Source organism: Anoplopoma fimbria, chromosome 14 (genome assembly GCF_027596085.1).
Source record: "Anoplopoma fimbria isolate UVic2021 breed Golden Eagle Sablefish chromosome 14, Afim_UVic_2022, whole genome shotgun sequence".
NCBI classification, from domain to species: domain Eukaryota; kingdom Metazoa; phylum Chordata; class Actinopteri; order Perciformes; family Anoplopomatidae; genus Anoplopoma; species Anoplopoma fimbria.
In genome coordinates, this window is record NC_072462.1 from 9,937,124 (window position 1) to 9,956,426 (window position 19,303).

At 39.8% G+C, this 19,303-nt stretch overlaps 1 protein-coding gene across 1 annotated transcript in view; it reads left to right on the forward strand.

The window, feature by feature from the left end:
* The first annotated feature begins 1,906 nt into the window (after window positions 1-1,906).
* The window catches only part of nrg1 (neuregulin 1), a 37,619-nt gene continuing 20,222 nt past the window's right edge, over window positions 1,907-19,303 (forward strand). The window contains exons 1-2 of the mRNA XM_054613043.1: window positions 1,907-2,603; window positions 14,701-14,839. Of these exons, the coding sequence (XP_054469018.1) occupies window positions 1,907-2,603; window positions 14,701-14,839 (836 nt within the window). The remainder of the gene's footprint in view (window positions 2,604-14,700; window positions 14,840-19,303) is intronic.

Below are 19,303 nucleotides of genomic sequence, written 5' to 3' on the forward strand. Positions count from 1 at the left end.
AAGACTTTGGATTGTCCTGCTAGCCTATTAGCCTGCGTGGTGGGGGGTTGGGCAGATAATAGTTTATTGGCGGTCCGGGGGCTTTCTGTCACACTTGCAATCTATTAAAGTAATATCAATATCCCCAGTTTAATTTGTATATCTGACAAATTGGACACCAATATCAATGTTGAAGTATGACTGAGGGATCTGGCATATTTCATGTGTTTGTATTTTGATATTTTATGTCTGGATTTTAGCTCTTTTTACTAATTTCTTGGTATTCAGAATATATTAAAATAAGTTACTGTACCAATTGGGCACCTCCTCTGAAATTGATTTAGTGCTCCCAAAATGTCCTCCCAGCAGTTATAATAGACTTTTGGGAGTAATAACAAAATCATGGCACATATTACACTTATTTCTACCTTTATCTGTGCCCATGTGTTCAGTTGCAACAATCTTGATTACTATGGGTAGACATTTTGAAATCGCACAGTAGGTCAAGCACAAGGGTTACTAATAATGTTGGCTAAGTTCTACTTAAGAGTCCCAGTAAGAAATGACAATGTGAAAGTCAACCAGCATGACCAATACCAGTGTGGAACTGAAGCAGATATATTGAATAATATTTATATATTAAATATATTATGATGATGAAAAAAGGATATACACACACACACACACGTTTACGCGTTTATATATATATATATATATATATATATATATATATATATAGATAGATAGATAGATAGATAGATAGATAGATAGATAGATAGATAGATAGATAGATAGATAGATAGATGTGGTGTGTGTGTGTGTGAGAGAGAATATATATCCTTTTTCATCATCATTATCATCTGTGTTATTATGTTATTACACTAATGAATGCAGATATTTGAGAAGAGTAGAACACAATGGCTGCTTCCTCTTGGGGTGGATCATATGTCTGCTTCACCGGCTCCTTCCCCTTGACAAAAAACACACCCTTTAGTATCAGCATAATCAATGGGGAGTGGTGCTGGAGGGGGTGGCTACAACAGTTTGCCCCTCTGTGATTCGCTGACATGCGCTCTAATTGGATCAAGTAGGAACTTGCTTAGCTGCATGCTTTGTGCTGGGATTGGGAGCAGCCTGCAAAGAGAGCACGGACACCGCCAGACAGGAAGAGAGGCAGAGAGGGAGGAGGCCAAAGGCTGCCCTGCTCACCACTTGGAAAGGAAAGACTGAGAGAGGAGGGGTGAGAGAAGAAAAAAGGGGAGTATCCCGTCTTCTCTGCCCTTCTCTGCTACTGCAGCCCTCCCCCTCTCTATGATTCTCTTTCTCTCTCTTTCCCCTTACTCATCTGTTTCTGTGGCTGTGCTGAGAGGAAGGGCACCTGCCGCTCCCTGATGATTCAGCCTTTCAGCTACTTGGAGCTCCACAGACAAGACAGCATGTCCCTCGTGCCACTGCAGTGCCTTGCCGCCCTGTCCTCTGCACTACAGCTACTGCAGCTGGCCCATCACGCCAACACCACCTCTTCTGCCCAAGTGCTCAGGTGAGTGAGTGCTACTATTCCACCGCTGCTCTATCGTAGACCATGCAGAACATTTAAGGAATCAAATTCTCTGGCAATCTTTTTTGTTTTTGTCTGCAGCCAAACTTGACAGATCTATTTTTAGACTGATTGTGTTTCCTGTGAGGGAGCATGAGTAAGGAGCTCCTTTTCCTCTTGCGCAGAAGGCTGTCTACATCCCACCCAGACTGTTAAAACGGTTCAACTCACTCTGAAGAGCATTTGTACCTTCTTCTGAAATCCCAGCTCTGACTCTGCAGCTCATGATGGAAAACATACTCGTCGAGACTTGTGGCAGACAGCCACTGTGTGATGCTCTGAGTTAATAGCTGAGGTGCTCAGAGACCCTTCATCCAGCAGTTGGAAAGGATGACTGAGGGAATGGAGGACTTATCTGATAGGCCAGCTCCCCCTCCTGGATCAAAATCCCCCGAAAGGGCTACTGTTGATACTGGACAAGTCCCAGAGGAGAAACCAGAGGAGACAGAAGCAGCTGGCCGGGAGAGTGTGGAGGAGGGCGCAGAGGGCGGTGGTGGTGGTGACAGTGATGGGGGGAATTTGGGGGCTTTGGGAATAGTTGCTTTGCCAGGGACATGCTGTGTGTGCATAAAGATGGAACAGATTAACAATTGCCTGCACTCTGAGAAAATCTGCATTCTTCCCATCCTGGCCTGTCTGCTTAGCTTAGCCCTCTGCACAGCTGGTCTGAAATGGGTCTTTGTGGATAAAATCTTTGAGTACGAACCACCTACACACCTAGATCCTAAACGAATTGGACAGGACCCAGTTATCATATCAGTTACCCCCACACTGGGAATAACTGTGTCCATTCCTCATTCAAGTCCGTCTTTTGTCTCCTTGACCACTGGCATTACCACGGGACGTCCTGACGTTTTAACAGGGAAGAAATCTACGCAAGGGCCGCACATGCCTCAGTCTCCACGAGTGACTCTGTCTGATCCCCCTGTTACACTGAAATACAACGCTAAACGTCCCACCGTCCCAAAACAGACTTCCCACGCTCAGACAACACAGGCATTAAACGACATCATCATCCCAACAATCTGTAAGTACCCAACACTCAGTTCTGTGAAAGCTCTTTAAACAGGATGTCCCTTTGTTTCAAAACTAGTCTCTAATATGTATGATATAGTATATATATTTATGGGCATTGGGATACAAGCTATAGTCCTGCATAACCTTGGACTGTCATTTCCATCATTGTCGAGACAAGCTCAGTGTTTTTATAAAAAGGATTAAAATAGGTTTATTTGTCTGTTTTATCACTGAGTTTGCAAATGGTGCGTCCTATCAACTGTGCAGGGAAGTGTCAGGACTTTGGCTGAAAGCAGACACGTTGTGACTTGCAGAGTGTAGCATAGAGGCCCATGACTAAGCCTCTGAAAATTGCTACACAGACAGGCGTGCAGGAAATAGTTGTTCTATTCAAACCTACTTTACCCCTAAAGTGGTTATATGTATAATTTCTAACATTAAATCCTTCCTAAAGTATTATCGATAGATTAAATTGGACTACAATAACTACACTAAATGGATGTTGTTACGGTGTTATTTTGTATGTACTAGCTGGTAGGCAGCATACAATATGGAAGATCTCTAAAGTGTGTCAGTGCACATTTTTAGTCGTATAAAAAGTGAAAATCAATAAATGATGAGGGACACGAAATGGAACTCCAGGCTGTGGTACCGGGAGACTTCCTGTTTTCTGTCTGTGCTCCATTTCAAGGTCAGAGCCTGCTGGAGGCTAATTGATGCCCCCTCCATCCCTCCACTACAGGGAAAAACAACCCACTAATACTGTCTGTCTGCCAGGGGCTCGGCACTATGACGTGTCTGCTGTAGACATATCAATGTGTGCTACAGCACTGTTTCTAGGTTAGCTAATCTGAGATGAAAGTAGTGGACAGGGGTCAGTTTCCAACCAATGCCTCAGTGAAAGTGTATACTGCTTTCTTAATCAGCAACACAGATAGATAATGGGTTAAGGGGGTTTAAATTAGGATTCTTTATGTGGGGTGGGGGTCTCTGTGGACTTGGTACGGGGGTCCATGGGGATCTTTCTCTGGGAAATAAATTGGATAAACAAGCTCTATTGATGCTTTTTAAGGCACTCATGCATTATATTTTCAATGTCTTAATCATTGAAAAATTGGTATATGTTTATAAATTGTGATGTTAAAAATATTAATAGTTTATAGTAATTAGTGGTACTGAGTAGAACCTGAAAATTTCACAACTTTATTGCCAAGAGTTGGAAAAACTGTTATAAATGTATTTAATCTCACAATGGTGAAATGTAACTAAGTACATTTGCTCAAGTACTGTACTTTAGTGGGCTAGAATTTTGAAGTACTTTTACTTTCTATTTTATGCTAGTTTATACTCCTCTACATCTCAGATATACATATTGTAGTTACCCCACTACATCTGACAGATTTGGTTACTTTGCTGATTCAAATTTTTCATACAAAATGTAGTTAACTTAATGGTCAGAATAAGAGTAGGTAGCACCTTCTTTGAGGCCCTAACTATAAAGCATTAAAAACATACTTATAATGCCGTATTATCTGCCTGTAACACAGTATAATTATAGTTTGAACACTCATAAATACTCATAATGCTGTAGGACAATAATTATAACACATTATACAGCATTTTATAATGAGGTATTTGGTCAATTCAATTCAATTCAGTTTATTTTGTATAGCCCAGAATCACAAATTACAAATTTGCCTCAGAGGGCTTTACAATCTGTGCACATGCGACATCCTCTGTCCTTCCCTCACATCGGCACAGGAAAAACTCCCCTAAAAAACCCCTTTAACAGGGAGAAAAAAGGAAGAAACCTATGGGAGAACGACAGAGGAGGGATCCTTCTCCCAGGATGGACAGAATGCAATAGATGTCATGTGTACAGAATGAACAGCATAACAGAGATACAACACATTCAATGTATATGACATAAATGATTCATATAATAAGACTACTTATAATAACAGCAGCAATTATTACAGTAGAATTATAGTTATGAAAATAGGGATAGTAATGTGATTAATAATAATAATCGAAGTAGCAGTGGGTGTCAGTCGGCTCACAGCAGGAGGCACGACTACGGTCCAGGTACCACAACGATTCATGGAAACCTGCAGAGCGAGAAAGCAAAAAGGGCTTCAGGGTGGAAGTAAAGCTAAAATGCTTAATGGTACAGGTAATAGTAATAGTAATGTGACTAGTAATAATAATGGTGGTAGCAGTCGGTGTCAGCAGGGCCGTAGCAGGATGCACGACCACGGTCCAGGTACAGCCACGATTTATAGAAGCCTGCGAAGCGAGAAAGCACAAAGCCTCCAGGGTAGAAGCAAGTCAATAAGCGTAATAGTACAGGCAATAGTAATAGTAATGTGACTAATAATGATAGTGGTAGTAGTAGTGGGTGTCAGCAGGGCCTCAGTAGGTGGCACGATGACAGTCCAAATATAACCCCGATTCCTGGGAACCTGCGAGGCGAGAAAGCACAAGAACTCCGGGGAAGAAGCAAAATCAGTAATGTGCATAAATAGGAGATTAATACATAAAGAAGGAGGGAGAGAAGAGGAGAGAGGAGCTCAGTGTATTCTAAGTAGTCCCCCGGCTGTCTAGGCATATAGCAGCATATCTAGGGGCTGGACCAAGGCGAACCTGAGCCAGCCCTAACTATAAGCGCTATCAAAAAGGAAGGTCTTAAGCCTGCTCTTAAAAGTGGTGAGTGTGTCTGCCCCCCGGACTGAAACTGGAACCTGGTTCCACAGAAGAGGAGCCTGATAACTGAAGGCTCTGGCTCCCATCCTACTTTTATATACTCTAGGAACCACAAGTAACCCTGCATTGATTGAGTGCAGCTTTCTAGTTGGGTAATATGGAACTATAAGTTCCTTAAGATAAGACAGTGCCTGGCCAGTTAGAGCTTTGTAGGTAAGTAAAATAATTTTAAATTCTATTCTTGATTTAACAGTGAGCCAGTGCAGAGAAGCTAATACTGGAGTAATATGATCTCTTTTCTTAGTTTTTGTTAGAACACGTGCTGCAGCATTCTGGATCAACTGTAAAGATCTATTAGAGCAGCCTGATAATAAGGAGTTACAGTAATCTAGTCTAGAGGTAACAAATGCATGAACTAGTTTTTCTGCATCGCTTTGAGACAGGATTTGCCTGATTTTCACAATGTTACGTAAATGAAAAAAGGCTGTCCTTGAGATCTGTTTTATATAAGAGTTAAAAGACAGATCCTGATCAAAGATAACTCCAAGGTTCTTAACGGTAGTGCTGGATGCTAGAGCAATGCCATCTAGAGAAACTATATCGTTAGATAATTGATTTCGAAGGTGATCTGGGCCTAGTAGGATAACTTCTGTTTTTTCAGAGTTTAACATTAAGAAGTTACAGGTCATCCAGGTTTTTATGTCCATAAGACATGCTTGAAGTTTAGAGAACTGGTTAGTTTCGTCTGGCTTAATTGATAGATATAACTGGGTATCATCTGCATAACAATGAAAGTTTACTGAGTGCTTTCTGATAATATTCCCCAAGGGAAGCATATATAAGGTAAATAAAATAGGTCCAAGAACAGACCCCTGTGGAACTCCGTGACTGACCCTGGTTTTCATCGAGCTTTCATTGTTTACATATACAAACTGAGATCGGTCTGATAAATACGACTTAAACCAGCTAAGTGCCGTTCCTTTAATGCCTATTAGATGCTCCAATCTCTGTAATAGGATTTGGTGATCAATGGTATCAAATGCAGCACTAAGGTCTAGCAATACAAGTACAGAGACAAGTCCTTTGTCTGAAGCTATTAGAAGGTCATTGGTCATTTTCACCAGTGCCGTCTCTGTGCTATGATTCACTCTAAATCCTGACTGAAAATCCTCAAATAAACTATTGTTATGCATAAAGTCACAGAGCTGATTTGCTACTGCTTTCTCAAGGATCTTAGAGAGGAACGGAAGGTTAGATATAGGTCTATAGTTAGCCAACACCTCTGGATCAAGAGTAGGTTTCTTAAGAAGAGGTTTAATTACAGCTAGTTTGAAGGCCTGTGGTACATGGCCTGTTAGTAAAGACAGATTGATAATTTCTAATAAAGAATTGCTAATTAAAGGTAAAACTTCCTTAAGCAGCCTAGTCGGAATCGGGTCTAAGAGACAGATGGAAGGTTTAGACTTAGAAATAGTTAAAGTCAATTGTTGAAGGTCGATGGGAGAAAAGCCATCTAAATATATTTCAGGTTCTACAGCTGTGGATCGATCGGTACTGGTTGAGGGCAGTAGATTATAAATTTTTTCTCTAATAGTTAGAATCTTATCATTAAAGAAGTTCATGAAGTCACTACTACTGAGGTTTATAGAAATACACGGCTCAACAGAGCTGTGACTCTCTGTCAGCCTGGCTACAGTGCTGAAGAGAACCCTAGGGTTGTTCTTATTTGTCTCTATTAATGCTGAGTAATAGGCTGCTCTAGCATTACAGAGTGCCTTCTTATATATTTTAAGACTGTCTCGCCAGACTAACCGCGCTTCATCCACATTGGTGGAACGCCATATCCTTTCAAGTTTTCGCGATATTTGCTTTAAATCGCGGGTTTGAGGATTATACCATGGAGCAAACCTCCTTTCTTTTATTAGCTTCTTTTTTAGAGGAGCTATAGAGTCTAGTGTCATTCGCAGTGAGCATGCAGCACTATCAACAAGATGGTCAATCTGAGACGGACTAAAGTTAGCGTAGGAGTCCTCTGTTATATTGAGCAATGGTACTGAATAAAACCCTGACATGTGTTTTGCAAGGACCATAAAGTAATCCCACAGCTGTAATACATAATAATCTTTTTATATTAGAACCACTGTTATAATATGCCTACACCTCAGGAATTTTATTTCTTCATTTAAGCACCCAATGACCACTAAGTAACTTATAATCATATTATAATGTTTTACAACATTCTGGCTGAGACGGGCTCGTGAAGGAGTACCGTAACGTGGCTCAATAACATTAAGCATGTTCCTAAAGCCTGCGTTTTCCATTTAAGAGTAGGGTCTCATATCCACGGCTATAAATGTAACAATATCCGTGATGATAGCTTTAACCCAGTTTGAATCGGCAGAGAATAGCAGCCTTAACGCTGCGGGGAGCTAGTTTAGCTTAGCTGCCTCACCGGAGTAGAATGTTTTTCTTCCGTGGTGGGAGTTTTAGACAGCACGTTGCCTGTTACCTCGTGTGGGTTGCCATGTTAAGCGCAGTTGTTCCACCGAGAGCATTCTATTTCACACGATTTAAGCTGTATTTATTTTACAAATGCAATAGTTTTATTACAACGTATTGTTGGGTTTGTCATGCGCACCGAAAGCCTCGTACAGAACGATACTATACAAATACGTTTATTGTTACACCCCTAATAAATATATATATATGTGAATTTAGTTGGTTGTGCACAAATCAAGTGAACAATTTATTTTTTACTTCTCCAAACCTTATTATTAAATCACATAAAGTGTGTGTCAATAATATATGCATCATTTTTGTTCCATATGTTTCAGCTTTTGATTCGAATTCTGTTGTTAACAGTCTATAGAGATAACAAATGACCACTTTGTTTTTTGCCTTAATCTTAACTGAAGATGTATACAACACACATATCCAGAATTTTCCAATAACATGTCAAAGGGGTGGGCAAATTATTAGGAACAGCATTGGAGAACATCCTCAAAAATGATCCTAACAGTCGTCTAAACACCTCTCTAAAACAGGTCATATACAAACTGAAAATTCAACATGGAAGCTTCATTCGGAAACCTCAATCTAAGCATGAAATGTAATAACAAAGGACATTGTTGCAGCCCTATGACAAAGCCTATCTTGCTCTTGGGTTTACAGTGAATGCACCCCGGAGATAAGAAGTGACCGGTGTGTATTTAATGTCTGTAAATAAATGTCAGCTGACAGTATGAGACCCAAAACATTAAAAAGACATTTCAAACATTACAACCCTAGTAAATAAAACATTTTTGTTTGAAATTGAAAACTGTTCTTACTTTAAAGGAGGAATAACATATATACATATTCATAGATATTCTTATATGTACATTTATCAATTGATAGACAGTATTAGTATTATCGTGGTTTGGTTCCTCAAGTAGATACGGTTGTGCAAATAAGTCTATTTATGTAAAAGCGAGTATATAACGTTAGCTTAATGCACATGCCAAAGGCTGTTATTGCTAACGATATGTGAGACCACTACCACTTCACTGGCCCAATATGAATATAACAAAGTAAATTAGAAAAAAAAAAGGTATCAGCTACAAGGATTTTCAAAATATCAAAAAATCTACTTGACAAGCTGAGAAAAAACTCATATTGTATTTGTTTATCTAAAAACTCAATTACTAATAATTTCATGAGTCTTCACGCAGGGTTGGCAGTTCAATCTTGGCACCCCCTGTCCTTGAATCAAAGTATTCTTGAGAAGACACTGAACCCCAGTTGATACCAATGTTTAGGCCAGTGTGTGGAAGCTCCAATCATACCGTGTGGGTGAATGAAAATTAAATTATATATTAATAATAATAATTAATATAAATTATTTATAATTTAATTTCTGACACAAGGCTGTAGAAAAAGGCTGCACTGACCCTTATGAAGAAACTTTTCTTGTTGAGGACTCCTGAGTGATGTTCACTGCCTTCAAGTTGATGTTTAAAAGTGTAAGCAGAAATCATGAATACTACTGATTAATAGTTTAAAGCTGCAGTTTGTACATAAAAGGTGTCACTCATAGTGATAAACCCACAGAGAATGACCAACTCTCCTCTATGGAACATTTTTTGCCTATTTTACGTCATGGATCAGATTTCACAGCTAAGTCTAACCAGACTGATTTCCAGCAGCAGCAGGCACTTGTTCTTTAATGCATTCACCATGAATAATTTGGTAATTATATGTTAAAGCCTGTTTCTTCTGCCACCAAGTGGCCCAAAAATACGAGTAAGTATACTGAAATTTATCATGTTCAATCCCAGCCTCGGTTGGAAGTGTCAGTATTGGATGAGTCAGAATGAGAATGTGTTGTCAATCCATATTTCTTGTATTTACCATAATCTATAGGATTACAGAGATGCTCCATTTTCTGTAGTGGTAAAACACAGTGCAAGTGTTTTCTTTTCATTTTGGTTCTTTGTCCACACTATGATGCTGTTTTGTCAAACCACAAAATGGAAAAGTCAAGATTCTTAAGACATAAACTTTATTAACGGATGAACTTCATGTGTTGGATGGACATGAGTTTGTGAAAGAGGATTCTTCCCTAATGCTATATGAATTGTTGTTGTGTGTGAGGGTGTGTATGTGTTGTCATCATAGTGCCAGCTGTGGTAAGGATCAATTTGATTGGGGAAACCAATGCATTCAGGATTTTTTGTAATTTATGAATACTCTAGGCTATCCTAATGTACTGTGCAGGAGATAGTCAATCTAAAGCTCCAGCTCCAGAATAAGCAGGTTAAATTCTTCTACTCGTAACACTTTATTTTCTCCCCAGAAGCGAGGGGTGAGAAATCGGGCAGAATCGTAAATTATTTGAGCCATTCAAACAATGGCTTCTTTGAATGACCGATCAGCGTTATGGAAGCGCTACTGCAGCCATAGGGCCAGAGCGTAGAGGCTACAGAAGGATCTACTTCACTCAGGCCAATCTGATTCTGTGCTTGGTTGTATATAGTATCTCTGTTGTGTACATTATATTTTTGTTCTTTATTATTATGTCAAAAAAGCACAATGCTGGAGGGGAAAATAAAGCAGTACACTGAACAATATAAACAAGTGTTGAGAAACTTAAAACCCATCAATGAGACTGGCTATGTTTTTTTTCTTTTGGTTGATAATAATATTTTGTTGATTTGACTAGGAAGCAGGGCTTTGACAGGTAGTTATGTAGAAAATCCACCCCCCAGTCTTAAAAGTTAATAGTCTTCCCCTTCCTTGGTGACCCATTAACCATGGTAACCAGTGACACATACGCATGTGGCGCGTGTGGGCGTTTCATCTTTGAACCTCTATGAAGCAGTAGCTCCTGTCATGTTTGAGACTGTCCATCACAAATGGACAGTCGGGAGCGACAGCTCCCGTCATTTCCAAGAGTATGAATATCAAATACTTAAATGAGAGAAGCAATAGTAATTAAATTAACCTTAAATTAACCTCAATGATACATACACTTACTACTGGTAATTCCTGTTACCTGTTTATCCGCCTGTACAAGGGACTGTATATAAGAAGAGCACGTAGTCACCCTGACATCAACCATTGGTTTGTGGACTACGATTTTACCGTCAACATCTTGGCTTTTTGCAACCAGCAGTGACATGAGAGGGTGGAGAAAGTTCAGTCGAATGCTAAATAAGACAATTTTACTTTTCCAAAATGTTACAACTAACTTTCCTGAAGCAACAACACACTGTAAAAGCGTTGCCATGCTTTATGGTCTCTAAAGTGGACCATCATTTACTATATGAACATTGTGAATTGATATAAAGTCATGTTTACAAGGTTTAATAAGGTAATAAATCAAGTGAGAAGTATACTCGGCAGTTTGTTGCCCTGAAAGATTTTAGCAACAATCACATTCCCCCTGTAATTAATTGTGGAATTCATGACATTCGGGATATTCTGATCTTGAATTTGGGCATTTCCATGGCACGAAAACATTGTACTGCCTAATGACACTAAAAAAAAAATTGTGTTGTCTCAAATTGACACTTAGACTAAAAGTACAGACAAAGACACATTTCATTGAGTCACATTTTCATTAGTAACCATGATAGCATTGTCAACACTTCTTGATTTACATAAAAGCTTGTGATCGCCTTACCATTAAAATGTAATGATCACGAAACATGTGCAGGAAGTAATGAGTTAACATTATCATTACGCAGAAGAAGCAGAACAGAAAACAATGTAGCACATGCTGTGAAAAGATCTATAAAGAGAATGACTGCTGGGAAATGTGAATGTAAGAATGTAATGATAAGCACAGGGGATTGCTGTGGTATTGCTTAAGGATATATGTAAATTGTGAATGGTTCTCTAGCCATCGGTGGACTGGCTGGCCGGGTCTGTTTCTGCAGGGGCAGCGTTTTTATGTTTTTGGTTGCTAAAAGTAATTCTCATGAATGAATAGATAAATATATGAATAGATAAAAAAAAGTATTTTTCAAAGCTTTTTTGAATTGGCAAACGAGCATAGTTGGCCAAAGATTTTTGGAAATTAAAATCCAACTATTTAGCAATTTTATCCAGGTAAACAGCCAAGGTTTCGGGTCTAAACTGATGTTAACATTTCTTTAAACCACATTTACAACTAAACAATTTTATTTAGTTTAGGTTGGATTATGTTGTGGTGTTCACAAAATGTGTACATATAATACAGTATTTGATTCACATTAAGATTATTTAGTCTGAATCTTTTTTTTTTCACTTTCACTGTAACGGCTGTGATCCCTTTTAAACATGAAGAGAAAGATTTCTGCTGGTGCAGTGCATCATGGTTTGTCCTTGACCACACTTGACAGAAACACCATCCGCTGCAGTACACTGATTACCTTGCAAATAGCCTACACCCCAGCTCTGCCCAAAGAGCCTGGACAGCAATGAAGTGAAGTGGCCTGATGGCCAAGCTCCAGCCCTGTGTCACTGCCCACTGGTTTAATGTTTCTGATCCACAAGCAAAAATGAATCGGATAAATCTGCATGATCTCTGTACTCCATCAGGAAAGATGAGGATGAAAACGGCTGTCTGCTTTGAGGAGCGTAACGCTGGGTTACATTGTAATCCTTGTTTTCTGAGAGAAGAGACTATCTCTCCACACAGTTACATATTCCATAAGTACAGCGACTGACCACACTGGGGCAAACCCAGGTGTGCATGGTTACACAGATTAACATTGTTCTGAACGGCCTCCAAGCAGCCTTGCCCTGGAGAGATAGTCAAGGTTACAATGTCACAGAGTTTTCTCTATTATATTAAGACTACACACAGCTACATATTCCATATGTATGGGACTTTGTAAGACACCTTGCAAGAAGACCAAGGAGACAGAGCACATGCAGCTCCTCAAGTACCCAAGACACTGGTATTCAAATGAGAAGTCCCTTCCACCAGAGTTCTCAAAAAATCCTAATATACACTATATACAAACAAACACACATTCATCAGCTAGTGACACCACAGACGGTGCGTATCCCTGCCCCACACTTCGGTGCAGATGCAGCGTAAAGCATGGCCAACCCTGCAAGATGCCAAGGTTGGGTATGAACGGATAGCCGCTCAGCTGGTCTGTGCTCTGCTAGGCTAATAGACAAGAATATCGGACATGTTCCTGGCTGGGCTGATATGGTTACACAGGCACAGGGGCACGGTGAATATGACATCTGTTGCCCAGTGGCACCCAGCACATGTTTCCCATCAGAGTTGCCAGCAGCCCCATTCAAGCAATAAAACCTAACAAATGTAGATGGATCAGTTTGAAAACGGCTGGTTTACCTCATGAGGCGCTGTAACTATGTTTGAAAAATGAAACTTCTCAAACTTTCCATGCAATTTGTCTGTTTCAGTTTATAGAGGAAGATCTTAAGTATCAAGTACGACCTTTAATTATTAAAGAATAGTATAATACTCTGTCGTATTATCTGTAAATAAGCAACCGATGTACTTCCTGTTTACACCGGCACTCACATGCCCAGTGTACGTGACTAGTCATGTGATATTCGTTTTCAGGGCAAGCCAGTCTGGAAGCACAGTGACAGACTCGGTCATCCGAATTCATAGAACTGTAGTAACATTCGTAACTCGTTGGCTATTTCATTCTTGCTAACCACCAGATGGCAGTGCTTTAGCACTGGATTACTAATACCATCAAGATCACAAGAAAGGCTTACCGCACTAAGGAAGGGATGACGTTGACAGGACTGCTGCTGACATAGCATTAGTGGCTGCCACATTGACACGGTAATAACGAGCTAAGGTAAATGAAGACTCCCAGGTTCACATTACTGTTGGGAAATGGCAGGAGCGGGTTTGGTTATTAGCAAGTATTAAAATCTAATTATTGATGTGAATACAATTATTAATATCTATATTTACATATATTAGTAATATAGGGGCACCATCCTGGAATCAGGGACCAATAACCAAACTGATGATTAATGCCTCAAAATTGGTCTTCACTCAAAGTGTCAATAGTCAAAGTACTATTCCAGGCTTAGAGTGAACAGTGAAGGGCTGAATCCCAGCACTGACTATAGCAACCAGCTATTATCACAACCCATATGCACAAAATGATCACAGAAAACTGCTCCTTAAAATATAACAGTTTATATTCTCAACAATACTGATCAAAAATCAATAACATAAATCAATATCTATTATACATCAATCATACTACCTAAAAGCAACAGCCACTCCTTTGGTGAGGGGAGTGTGTGTGTGTATAGGAGGGGAAAGAGAGAGAAAGAGAGAAAGATGGCAGCCGTAGTCTTGTAAGTGATTACAATTAACTAGACTTAACAATTGGGTCTATTCCCAGGCTGATGCAGGTAAGGTGAACTGGAAACTTTAAATTACCTATAGGTGTGATTGTTGAATACATTCTCTAAATTAGAGTTCTGAGCTGAAAAAACATTTATCAACTCATCTGAGTTGCCTTCGGCAATTACTGTGTGCTCAAAGAAATTCTCTTAATGAGCAGCAACAAGTGGTGTGTCCAGCGCTTTGCAGACTTTACTAAAGGTTTCACCTCTCAGGCTACTTAATAGTAAAACCTGCTATTGGCCAAAAAAAAAAGCTATAATTAGCATAATGCAATACTACTACTCATGCTCCAAATACTATTTTCCCCAAAATATTGCTGAATGGCTTTCATTCACATGTGTTGTTGATTGTGGTCTTTAACAACAAATGAACAAAGTTTTTGCAGGTGACAAATGTGAGTGTTTGAAACATATTGAATATATAAATGTAGAATGTAGTGACATAGTGTTTTGCAATGTTTCTATGGACATTTTTTTCATTTGGAGTCATACTGACTCAGACTAATTGCGTGTGTCTTCTGCAGCTGCCGCCAGCACCACCACTACAGCCAAGACCTCCAGTCATGTGACACGCTGCAGTGACAGGCAGAGGAACTACTGTGTCAATGGAGGGGAGTGCTTCACCCTTGAAATCATGCCAGGCAGCACAAAGTTTCTATGCAGGTATGACCGTAGGTTATAATACTGACTTTGATTCAAGTTTTCACCTGACTGAGCAGTTACTGTGATTTATGATTCCCACTACATGCTAACAAATGCAAACAGAATGTAATTCGTATTCCATGCATTATACAGAGTAATTAATTATAGGTCTATAACTGTGACTGTAACTATAAAAGTTTCAATTTAAATTGAATTATTAAATTAAATTTTAATAAAATTTATTTGTAAAGCCTAAAAGCACAAATTTGCCTCAGAGGGCTTTACAATCTGTACAGCACTCAACATCCTCAGTCCTTGGACCCTCGCATTAAAAAGATACAGAAACTCCCCCCAAATTTCCGTATAATGGGAAAAAGAGGAAGAAGAACAACCCCTAAGCCTTTTCTCTGAGCGTCTAATCATGACATGCATGGGTTTACATTGTTACTTGTTACTTGAAAGCCCGGTGCATCTCATACAGAGCCTAGGAGGGCCTTGCTCAATAACCCCCTGCTCAACCATGGTGTGTGTTATGGCCAGTCCATGACTAACATAGAAGTCCAATAACAAGGGGAACGGAACCAGAATGTAAACCTCTCAATTTATCAGTCCAGCTTGTTCGAGTCTTCACCTATGTTCATAAACTTTGGGTACTGACCGAAAGAATGAGATCATGGGTGAAAAGAGCTTCCTTCGTTGGGTGGCTGGCCTCAGCCTTAGTGAAGGATAAGGAGCTGAGACATCCGGAGGGAACTTGGAGTCGAGCCGGTGATCGTTTGTGTCGAAAGGGGCCAGCTTAGGTAGTTCAAGCATCTGATCATGCCTCTTTGACGCCTCCCAAAAAAACTAAAACTTTTCCTGGGCCAGTGAACTGAAAAGAGGCCCCAGGGTAGACCCAGAACACACTAGAGAGATAACATATCTCCTCTGGCCTGGGAACGCCTTGGGGTTCCCCAGGAAGAGTTGGAAAGCCTTGCTGTTGAAAGGGACATCTTGAATACCCTCTTATCTTCAGCCTTTTGCCCTTGCGACCTGGCACCACATAAGTGGAAGAAGATGGTTGGATGGATGGATGGATGGATGGATGGATGGATGGATGGATGGATGGATGGATTGGATGGATGGATGGTTTCCGATAAGGCAGGCCTTTTTATCCCAATCACTCTCTTGAAGGATTCTCAATCATTGCCCACGACGGCATTGAAGTCCACAAGTAGAACTATAGAGTTCCCAGAAGGTATACTTTCCAAGACACCACCCAGAGATTTCAGTAAGGCCAGGAACTAAGAGCTGCCTTTGTCAGAGACTGCCTCTCAGTGACTTGCAGGCGCAAGGTCATGACCCTCTCATTCCCTGGGGAATGACGCTCAGCTGGGGGCTCACGAGTATCCCTACACCTTTCCCAGAACTTTCAACCTGGGCAACTCCATAAGATGCAAGTCTAGCCCTTTTACAGGAGTTTGGTTCCAGAACCAGTGCTATGTTTAGAGGTGAGCCCAACTATATCTATATCTCCACCTCCTAAAACTCAGTTCCTCCTTTCCCACCAGAGAGGGGACTATCCACGTCCTGTGATCCAGGTCTGTGATGGCAAGGGTTAGTAGGCCTAGTTCCCGACTGTTGCCTGCCACCCAATACACCCAACCCAAGAAGTGTTTGGCCCCTAGGGCGGTGGCTCCATGTTGTCTTTTTGGGCTGTGCTGGCGAGCTCCCCTCCCAGGAGCAATACCTCCAGACAAATACATTTACAGGGACACTCAAACCCCTCCACCACATTAAGGTGGCAAGTCTTGGAGAGTAAGTGAACTCCGATTAATCAGCATCATTCAGGCCATGATGTCTAAAAGTTGGCATCATAGACCATGATTAATGACTTAACTTGTAACTAAAAATGCTTTTAAAAAAGCTTTAAAATTTTTCTTTTGTCTGCTGAGCGTTTTAATTCCATGGGGGATCAGGTTGAGGAGTGATGACCCAACCCTTGTGGTGTGCTTAGTGATAGAAAGCCTACTCATTAAATGCACTGACTTCACCAATAATGAATCTCACTCTGAACAACTAAAAACTTGGAAGCCCTGATGAGAGACAGCAACCTGCATGAAAATCCTGATTAGCTGTTGAAGTGAGAGAACTTTTTACATTTATAGAATATTAATTTTACATTAAGTTTCTCATAGTTATGTATTTTGTTTTAGTTGATTACTGTATCATATTAAACTCAAAATTCATACAGCGGATTTTCCATTCAAAGTGTTTATTTCCCCAGTTAGAAATGCCGACTGTGGTTTTTGTATTTTTGTTTGTACCTTGAAAATTTGCTATAAGACAATTTCCCTCAAATATGACACTTAGAACAAATGTGTTTGTACAAGTGGTTCTTGCATCACGCCCATTGACTTCAGTGAGTCAAGGAAATATCAGGAGCATTAAGCTCCATGCATGAATTTGAGGGAAAGTTTCACTGGGTTCAAAGGACTGCAGTGGATCTTCTTAGGGGAATGGGTGCCATTGTTTGGTCCAGAGCCCACCTCTATGTTTGATACAAGCTTCTGTTTTGCATGGCTCTCAACAGACCAATGTGTCGGTGGCCATTCTCAAGAGGATTGTCTTCCTTTACTCCTCTGCTCTCCTCAAAGCAAAAATAAATTTGTGTTACAGCACCTACCTGCACTGTGCACTGTAACACAAGTGTTTAAGGACATTTTCTGAATTAAACTAATTTAAAAAGGTAATACCAAATAGGGGCATGGGTATTGCAAGTGTCTGCCACAGCAATTTTTGACAAACCTAGTCAATTAATCACCTAGCCAAATTCCTTGTATGTGTAACATATTTGTAAATAAACAGCTTGTGATTCTGATTCTGATTGAGAATGCCCACTGACACATAGGTGAGAGCTTAAATTAGTAAACTGGTGCAAAACATAGGGAGGGTCTCTGGGTCATGATTCCCAGCCAATGAATCCTCTGTGATAATGGAGAATCGTAGCACACACATTCCCTTCTCCTATGAAAATCGGTCTCAATATTAATGAATGCAAACAGCAGGATTCACAAATGTATTTTGTGATTCATATATAAATAACGCCCTTCGACAGACTGGCGACCTGTCCAGGGTGTACCCTGCCTTCGCCCATTGACAGCTGAGATCGGCTCCAGCACCCCTGCGACCCTTAACTGGATAAGCAGGTTACGGAAAATGGATGGATGGATATATAAATAACTTTCTCCACAAAATATTTTTATGTAAATAAAAATATTATCATTATAAATAAATTGAAACAATAATATATACAAAAATATTTCTGATGACACAAATACTTCTTGTTTAAATAAATGTAATAGAAATCAAGAAATACTTTATTGAAAATGTTTTGACATTTTTTTAAAAACATTTTGGAATGTTTCTTTTGTAGTAACCGGTTAGCCTGCATTTACAAACTGCTTGTAATGTGTGAACTTCACTGCATCCGTGTGTGGGGTTTTTGAGATTCCCCTGATATTACTTGATTCCCAAATGCATTTTTTAACAGGTAATTATCTAAAGCCAATCAGATGTCTCCTCCATTTTCAACCAATTACATGAGCAAGCCTACACGAAGGTGTGGAGGAAACATTATTAGCCTTGATGGATCACACATTTGACCTTTGCACCCTAGCTAAGTGTTGAAACAATGTGTTTATTTAACATGTGATTTTTGTTCGGAGGATTTCATTCATCTGACAAACACAAATATAATTTGTTACACAAATGTACAGTTAAGCAAACATTCGCTAACGCTGGATACAAACAGTGACACAAAAGTTAAAACACTTTTCTCGGCATGCTATTTTTGGAGGAGACATGATCAGCCAGTATTAGTCTGTTAAATTATTAATAAGACAGCTGAGCGAAGTGTGAAACGCTTGTCACTCGCCTGTCAGTCAGTAATCACACTAGCTGTTTCTATAGTGGTAACGGATGTTGGCTAACGTTAGTGTAGCTATACGTTTGCTTGCCAGTTGACTATTTGACCATTCTTCTTCCCACTAAACTGTAAAGTACATTAAGGCTGCAGCTGTTGTGGGATTTGTGTAGAAAGTGTTTTTTAACTGTCCTACAAGAATAATAACTGAGCTAATCACTCTCTTTTTCAGTGTGAAGTTTTCTCAAAGCCTAATGTCTTTATATATTGGAGTAACTTTGCTCATGGAAAGGGCATATATCATAAATCTATAGATCAATATTGCCAAATTCTAAATGTATAGATGTAAGTTTACTAGCCAAATACCTATTTTAAGTATTTGTTACCAAGAGTTTGAACCCTACATAAAAATAAATGCTGCTGTGTCAGCATTCTTTGGCAGTGATCCATGTATGAAATTATTATTATATGAAAAATTATACACATAGAATTTGTGCCTTACATACCCTCTTTTCTTTTTTCTTATCTTCTGCTGTTGCCCCCTGGCATGTTCGTTGGCATGCATGTTATTTGCTGTTGTA